Source organism: Ictalurus furcatus, chromosome 1 (genome assembly GCF_023375685.1).
Source record: "Ictalurus furcatus strain D&B chromosome 1, Billie_1.0, whole genome shotgun sequence".
Classification (NCBI taxonomy): domain Eukaryota; kingdom Metazoa; phylum Chordata; class Actinopteri; order Siluriformes; family Ictaluridae; genus Ictalurus; species Ictalurus furcatus.
In genome coordinates, this window is record NC_071255.1 from 6990190 (window position 1) to 6999380 (window position 9191).

At 37.4% G+C, this 9191-nt stretch overlaps 1 protein-coding gene across 9 annotated transcripts in view; it reads left to right on the plus strand.

Moving 5' to 3' along the window:
• Positions 1–8405, plus strand: part of prelid3a (PRELI domain containing 3A) — a 10889-nt gene extending 2484 nt beyond the window's left edge. For 2 of the 9 annotated variants that reach the window (XM_053622247.1, XM_053622263.1), the window contains 5 exons: positions 262–351; positions 615–685; positions 828–930; positions 3921–4027; positions 6349–8405. In XM_053622247.1, the coding sequence (XP_053478222.1) occupies positions 262–351; positions 615–685; positions 828–930; positions 3921–3992 (336 nt within the window). In that variant the 3' untranslated portion in view covers positions 3993–4027; positions 6349–8405. Of the gene's footprint in view, positions 1–261; positions 352–614; positions 686–827; positions 931–1160; positions 1468–1532; positions 1743–1763; positions 4032–6348 lie in introns of those variants that run through there. The other 7 variants (XR_008385643.1, XM_053622245.1, XR_008385651.1 and 4 more) reach the window with 7 other exon arrangements.
• Positions 8406–9191: the final 786 nt, after the last annotated feature.

Here is a 9191-nt window from a genome sequence, read left to right on the forward strand (position 1 = left end):
GTTTTGTACAGAATGTACCATTTTGTGTAAACTCTACAGACTGTTGTGTGTGAGAATCCCAGGAAATCAGCAGTTTCTGAAATACTCAAACCAGTCCATCTGGTACCAACAACCATGCTATGCTAAAGCCACTGAGATCACATTTTTCCCGCATTGTGATGTTTGATGTGAACATTACCTGAAGCTCTTGACCTGTATCTGCATGATTTTATGCATTGCACTGCTGCAACATGATTCATCTTTAAAACTGTCTTTCTGTAGATACTGGGGACAAGTCGAACCACTACTTATATTAAAGAACATTCCGTTGTCGACCCTGAAGAGAAAAAAATGGAGCTTTGCTCAACAAATGTGAGTACTGATGTGCAAAAAAAGACTACCACAAAGTGTACTTGATTTTTTATTGTTTATTGTAAGTAAAATCCTTACAGACAGAAAGAAATCTTGGTCCCCTCACCCCTGCAGCCTAAACATACACCAACAGCCTCTGCCTCATATATTCTTGTCTAGCTGCGGACCCCTCTTAGATGCAGATGTCTTACTTTCTGTACAGTTTTGCGCGGTATAGATAGTTTATGTGCGGCATTAACAATCATTTTGATGCATCTTTTTAGATAACCCTCACAAATTTAGTATCTGTTGATGAGAGATTAGTTTACAGACCACATCCTGAAAACCCAGACATGTAAGTTGGGACATTGATTATTATTCTTTTGTATTCATATATACAGTATATTATTTGGCTTTGTTTTAATTCTCACAGCATTTATCAGTTTGATTACAAAATCTGTTGTTGTTGTAGTTTTTTTTTTTTTTTTTTTCAACAGCACGGTCTTAACCCAAGAGGCAATAATCACAGTGAAAGGAGTCAGTTTGAGCAGCTACCTTGAGGGACTGATGGCTCTTAGTATGACTGCTAATGCAAGAAAGGTAATTAAACAATTCATTCATAAAATTAAATTAAAGAGAAGTGCAGAGATGGACACTACGTCTATGGTATACCATGTCTTCCATTAGTATTCACCCCATTGAACTGTTACACGTTTTACAACTTGAAAGTGAAATGGACTAAATTGGGATTTTTACCACTTGATTTACACAATATGCAAAGTTTTAAATATACAGTTGTGAATTAATAAAAAAATTTTTTTTTAAAAAAGGCAGACATTTGTTGGAGGCATAAATATTCACTCCTCCTTGGTCAATACTTGGTCGAACCACCTTTGACTGCAAGTACAGCTGCAGGTCTTCTCGGATATGATATGTCTCTATCAGTTTTATACACCCGCATTCTGATATTTCTAGCCCATTCTTCTTGGCAAAATTGATCAACCCCTTGTGATCTTTCCAAGTCATTCAAGTTATTCATTTTGAACTACTCCACTGTAGCTTTGGCAGTATGCTTAATGGTTATGCCCTGTTGGTAAGGAAAAACTTCAGTCCAGTCTCAAGTCTCTTGCATACTAAAACTAAATCTTCTTGGATTTTGTGCTATATTTGGTTCCATCCATCTTTCTCTCTACCCTGAGCAGTTTCCCAGCCCCTGCAGATGAAAAGCATCCCCACAACATGATGTTACCACCACCATGCTTCACTCTCTGGATAGTGTTTTCATGGTGATAAGCAGTGTTGGGTTTCTGCTAAATGTAGAGCTTTTTCACAGGTTTACTGAGTCTCCAAAATTCCTTGTGGCAATCCCAAAAATGACTTTTATATGGTTTTGTTCATTGTTTTTTTTTCCCTCCTTCTGCTCTTCCATAAAGCCCAGTTTGGTGGAGTGTCTTCAGTATGGTTGGCTAGTGACCAGCTTCTCCCATCTGAGCTGTGGATCTCTCCAGCTCCTTCAGAGCTACCCTTGGCCTCTTGGTTGCTTCTCTGATTAATGCCCATCTTACCTGATAACCTTTGCTGGACGGTCTTCTCTAGGTGGAGCTGTGTTGTGCCACATTCTTTCCATTTTGTAATAAATGATTTAATGGGGCTCTGCGAGGTGTTTAGGATATTTTTTTTTATAACCAAATCCTGATTGATACTTTATTATTATTATTATTATTATTTTTTTAGAACTTTCTGAAACATGTTTTGACTTCATGATGCTGTTTGTTTTATGTTGCCTAACAAACTCTGGGGTCTTCCAGGAACAGGTGTATTTGCAGATATATTGAGATCATGTTGCACTTTAACTGCAGACAGGTGAAGTCCATTCAACCAATTAAGTGTCTTCTGGTGGCAAGTGATTGTACCAGAACTAGCCTAATTTAGAGATTTCACAACAGGGGTGAATACCTATGCAATCACATAACATTTTTTATTATTCGAAAATAATTTTGCAAGCTGAATACATTTTTCCCCAAACTTCAATATTATGGACTATTTCGTGTAGATTCATGAATCCTAATCCTTATGCAGGCCACTGTATCTGGTGCAGCTTTCTAAGTCAATTTCTGACTTGCTACATTCGCTGGAATACCCTCTTCAGTACGTCACATCACATGATGACATGGGTTTATAAAGGGGCGCCTCCAACCTAGTTCTCGTTTGCCTGGATTACACAATCAGCAAATTGAAGCAATCGAGGCATTTACGCTGTAAACAATGTGGTATTTCTTTGGAGCACACGAGGCAAACATTACAGCGTAAAGCTGGATATTATGTGCTTTATTATTTAAGAATAATCCTATTTTCTACATTAAGTCTTCCAGAGGGTTTATTCAGTATTTATTCTGTTCACTAGGCCACTATTAATAACCCAAGACAAAGTAGACAAACCCTTTCAGTTATATTATCAGGCAGACCAAAATAACTTTCCACACGGGTGTAATATGATTGAAGACACATCTGCTTTTGCTCTGCAGGTTTACATTAAGTGCACTGAACAAGGCTAAGTGCTGGATGTGAAAACATCACGTTTTCATTACCGAGCGCTTCTTTTCGAGCGATGATAAAATAGCTTACTTAGAAATGCAGAAACTTGTCTTTTAAAAATGTAAAATTATCTTTAAGTTTAAAATAAAGATGTATTTGGTGTGTATATATATATATATATATACACAACCTGTATTTTATATATACAATGACAAAACAACGCTAAAGTGTTGGTCAAGCACTCAGCAATTTTCTGTGCATTTCCAGAATCGCACAGTTCTGGATTACCAGATCCAAAATTTCAAAAATGTAAACTAAAATGTTTAGCCCACGTATACTCATTTGCCCAGATTATAAGTTTGAAATCACAGATTTTCCAAGTCAGTCTTATTTTAAATTTTTGTATGATTATTCTGCTGGGGGGGAAAAAATTCTTGAATCAGAAAGCCTAAACATGACACAAGCAGGAAGTGAAACTGCTTGCAATGAACGAGTATAGTTCAAAGATGGTGATCATCAGCAATCACAAAAACAAGCATGCTGACCAAAAAAAAAAAAAAAAGGGGTTTTACTTTAGAATGCAAGTGGAAATAGTCAGGCTCACGTATTGTTTCTGCTGAAGTTCAAATGAAAAGTAAAATAGTATTGTGCATTTCCAAAATCTCACAGTTCTATAGTTCCTCAATGACAAACTATGAAACATGGATATTGAAACTGCTGAGCTCATATGAACTAACGTGCCTTGGTTGGAGAAAGTGTAACCCTCGTGATAAAGCCGCTGATCCTAACCGTATAATCCTGAATTACTGATTACAGACATCATGTCTTGACCTGTGATTAAATTACTATCATTTCACAAATTCACAGTGATAAGAGATCAGAACGATTATTGCACTGATGCATTATAATAAGAGTCTTCAGGATCTCGATCAGACATTCCAAGATATTCATTGTTTAATTTTAATATTAAATATGGGGTTAACTGTATGGCATGAAGGAATGTAGTTTAATGTTTAATCCAGTGACACTGTCTGTTGTGTCTTTGTTCTCTGTAGGGATGGGATGCAATTGAGTGGATCATTAAGAACTCAGAACGGGAGAACGTACCGTTATGTGACATGTGCTGAACAGCAATAACCTCTACCATCTCAGTAATAAAACGGTAAAGTTATTTTAAAAATGTCCAACTTGCATGTGTTCTGAATGCAGTTTTGCATGTGCTTTCTGTATGCTGACCTAATTTTTTGCCTTGTCTTTTATCACTGTTTATGATGTTGTTGTATTTTATGAAATTATTACGTAATTATTTCTAGCATGGTGGACATGCGACATTTCCTTACCTGCCATCACTCGCTTGTGTTTCAGCTTCGGTAAAATCACAGCCGGGAATTAAAATATATACAGTATATATATATATATATATATATATATATATATATATATATACATATATACATATATAGGATTAGCATGTTACTTGCCTTTAGTCTAACTAAATGTAACCATTTGAACTTTTGACAATATACAAACATAAATAGAACTGTTCTGCGATGGGTTGGCACCCTGTCCAGGGTGTCCCCCGCCTCGTCCCCCGCCGGAGTCTCCTGGGATAGTAGAATAAGTGGTACAGACAATGGATTGATGGAAGGAAATAGAACTGTTAATCAAGAATATTTATATATGAAGTGTCCATAATAGTTTTTATAACTTTAACAATACTATCATTATATCGCACAATATACACTTTATGGCCAAACGTTTGTGAACACTTGATACACATCATACCCATACAGTGAGGTAAATAAGTATTGAATGCATCAACATTTCTTTATTTCCACTGAGACTATTCGCATGAAATTTCCACCAGACTTTGGTATTAACTCAAGAAATGCACAAATATAGAGTTAGGGTTCTATTCATCGTTCCTTCAATTATATAAATTCTGCCAGTACCAGGTGATGAAAAACAGCCCCACACCATGATGCTTCCACCTCCACACTTCACTGTTGGTGTAGTGTTTTTAGGGTGATGTGCAGTGCCCTTTCTTCTCCAAACATGTTGTGTAGTATGACAGCCAAAAAGTTCAATCTTGCGCTCGTCTGACCAGACTACACTCTCCCAGTGTTTCATAGGCTTGTCCAAATGATTTGTAGAAAACTTTAAACGAGCTTCGACATGCCTTTTCTTTAGTAATGGAGTGTTGCGGGGTGAGCGTGAGCAGTGGAGTGCATTGCCTATTGTTTTCTCTGTGACGATGGCACCTGCTGCCTCCAAGTGTTTCTGGAGCTCTTTCTGAGTGGTCCTTGGCTCTTGGGTACTCTTCTGACTATTCTGCTGACTCCCTGGTCAGAAATCTTGTGAGGAGCTTCTGTGCTTGGCCAGATGTTAACGGAGTGACGTTGCTTCCACTTGCGGATAATGGACCTAATGGTGCTTACTGGAAGATTCAGAAGTTTTGAAATACGTCTGTATCCGATTCCATCAATATGTTTTGCAACAATAAGGTTTCGAAGGTCTTGAGAGAGCTCTTTGCTTTTACCCATCATGAGATGTTTCTTGTGTGACACCTTGGTAACAAAAAGCCTTTTTATAGACCATCAGTTTACTAACCCAGCTGATATTAATTTGCACAGATAGGGGGTATAATTACTTTCTAACTACTTACAGATTTCAGCTGGTTCCTTGCCTTACCTTGCCTTGGAGAACTGCTTTTTCTTAGCATGTTCAATACTTTTTTCCCCCATGTCATTCCACTTTATTACACATAACTTTATTTATGGGCTTCAATGTTGTGAATTCTTTATATTTGCAGATTTCTTGAGTTAATACCGAAGTCAGGTGAAAATTTCATGTGAATAGCCTGATTTGGAAATATATGTACTGAAAGAAATGTTGAGGGGGTTCAAAACTTATTTCCCCCACTGTATGTGCTTGTTGAACATCCCATTAAAGATTTAGTCGTCCCTTTGTTGTTAACCTCCACTCATCTGGAAAGGCTTTCAACTCGGTTTTGGAGCATGGTTGTGGACTACACTACACTATATGGACAAAAGTTTGTGCACACATGACCATAACACCCATATGTCCATTCCGAGCGTGGAGCTTAGCTGTGAGGATTTGCTCATTCAGCCACAAGAGCATTAGTGAGGTCAGGCACAGGGGGATTGTCATGCTGGAACATGTTTGCACCTCTTAGTTCCAGTGACATAAATCTGTAAAACTACAGCAAACAATACGTTTGTGTGCTTTCAACTTTGCGGCAACAGTCTGGGGAAGAACCACATATGGGTGTGATGGTCAGGTGTCCACAAACATTTGGCCATATTGTTTATCACAGCACAAGGATCTGCTTTCTGGATGTGACCTATTCATAAGTTCTAAGCATTTTTAAATTGATTGTATGTACTTTATATAATCTCTTGACATTGTATTCCAAGGCGCGTAGTCTTACAGTCTGTCTCTGTATCTGCTGTGAAATTCCAGGGCCAAACGGTAAAGTGTGTGAGATGGACAGCACCAGCGCTGGAATCACAAGCGACTCGTCTGAGTTTGCACCTCTCTGTGTGTTGTACAGTAAGTGTGTGCTTCTTTTAAAGAGTGAACGTTTGAAGCACCACGGCGAAAATCTCCTAATCCGCATAAAACTGCACTTTTAACGGTAATATATACTAGTTGAAGTCACTGTTGAATTACGGAATATTATATTTAAATATCAAGATGCACTTCAAATGCTCTCACTACCTCCTTTTGAGAATCTTTGGACATCCGTTAAGGTTATCGGGTAAATTAAGTGTTGTCTCTGTTATGGGAAGCATGTTTAACTGTGTTCTTAGTGCACAAGTCATTTTTTTTTTTTTTATTTATTTTGTTTTTGTTCAAAAATATTTATTGATGTTAATATTGCTAACTTAAATAATTCAGTTCACCCAAAATGTTTACGCATTGTTTTTGTTCCTTTTTCGTTCTTTTTTTTTTTTGTTACTAATGTAGGTTCTGATGCAAGGTGTTTATATTTATTTTTTTGGTGAAGAAAGAAACTTAAAGCTAAAATTGGTTTTAGGGTTATTTATTTTTTTTTTAACATACAACTGTTTGTGTTAGTATAGCATAATGTTATACTGGTCAGATTCATTGTCACTGTTGTCCCTCACACTTGAATGATATATGATGTATTGAATCATCCCAGCACGAGTGCCAACGCACAATTACCAGTTCAACAAGTCGTTTTTTCTTTAAAAATTATATAAAAACGTGTCATTTTCAGCAACCATTTTTGTGCCATGAAAAGATAACGTCTCTTTGTAGTCCATCTGCTCAGAATAACGCTGTTTAAATTAGCCAAATCCAGAAATCTTAGGTTTTATATGCTCATTGATGATGATATTTTTTTTTTTTTTCTTTTTTTTTACAGAAATAATTTATTTCAGTTTTGCTGTATGGGAAATTGCAAGAAAAAACAAAACCTCAGCCTACAGTATAATCATTTGTATAAATGAAACACATTGTTGGTTGATTGTAGGCCTGTCACAGTTATTCAAGCTGAAGGGATTGAGCTGATTTAACCGTTAAATTCCACACTTTATGAATTGATGTTCCTTTTCTATTTGTTTATCAGTATAATGAAGAGGGTGTGCCGACAGGGAGCACGATAGCTTAGTGGTTAGCACGTTCTCCTCGCACCTCCAGGGTCGGGGGTTCGATTCCCACCGTGACCCTGTGTGTGCGGAGTTTGCATGTTCTCCCCGTGCTGCGGGGGTTTCCTCCGGGTACTCCGGTTTCCTCCCCCAGTCCAAAGACATGCGTGGTAGACTGATTGGCGTGTCTAAAGTGTCCGTAGTGTATGAATGGGTGTGTGAGTGTGTATGTGATTGTGCCCTGCGATGGATTGGCACCCTGTCCAGGGTGTACCCCGCCTTGTGCCCGATGCTTCCTGGGATAGGCTCCAGGTTTCCCATGACCCTGAAAAGGATAAGCGCTATAGAAGATGGATGGATGATGTTCCGACATGTTTTGATCATTTTTCTTGATCAAAAGCTTTGGCCGATTAACTATTTGTAACTGTTATTTTTTCTGTTTTAACAGATTTTAGTTATGATTTACTGACATGTCTTTCCTGTGCGTTTTACGCAGAAATTCTGGTGTTTTCAGTGTCAGTAAATAGCTGTGTACAGTATATACATTATTACACAACTGATATAATGTTCATGATACAACTGGCAGAACGTCAACAGGAAAGCCCTTTAAATTGTTTACTGCAGTCATTTGTATGCCAGTGAATTCTCAATCAAAAGGTTATAATTGTGACAGGCCTAGTAGCAAACTGAAGGAACAGCGCAAGTCCCTGTTGATCATGTGATGGCTCATATTTGGTGCTAAAAAAATTTGTGTGCTTGAAACTTTTTGCTAAACACTCTTTTCTCAGTGCACTAATGGGACGTGAACGTGAATCTGTATAGATATGTGTCCTGGTGTAGATTGTATTTCTTACTGTTTCTTGTTAATTGCTATAGTAGATGCAGTGTGATGATAAAACCTAATGGCAGCAGCATAAATATATATATATATAATATATATATATATATATATATATATATATATATATATATATATATATATATATATATATATAATGATGTATGCATGTTTTTGTTTATTGATTTGTTGTTGTTTTATTTGAGCAGGGACGTCCCAAGGCTGTTTACAGTTGTGCTATGAACTGAAATATCATGTACAATTGTGTAAAATGAATCACATAGGACTCCAATTAAAGAGAACACAGTTTTTTCCCCCCACTATATCACACTATATAAATAACTACAAGTATTTCAACTCCATTTTTAGTTGCCAAATTGTTCATCAAAGCAATCCGCTTATCCAGGTCTTCGCTGTGTCCGTATTAAGACGCAAGTACAGAGGAAGAATATAGAGGAATCCCTCTAATTACGCTTGAGCTGTCAAAAAAGACTTTTACTTTGCATATTACACTATTTACGCCACCAAAGATTTGGGACAGCGGACTCATGCTTTTGTTTTATCCTCCCCCAACACATGAGCAAATTAAAATGTGCACATTTTGTGCAAACTTCATAGAGCCTTGACGATATTTACTGCGCAATCTTTATTAAGAGCTCTTGCTTGAACTACACTATATGGATAAAAGTTTGTGGACACATGACCATAAGACCCATATGTCCTGTGAGGATTTGCTCATTCAGCCACAAGAGCATTAGTGATGTAACGCGAGGAGGCCTGGGGTTCAGCCTGCTTTCTAATTCATCTCAAAGGTGTTCAGTGGGGTTGAGGTCAGGGTTCTGTGCAGGCCACTC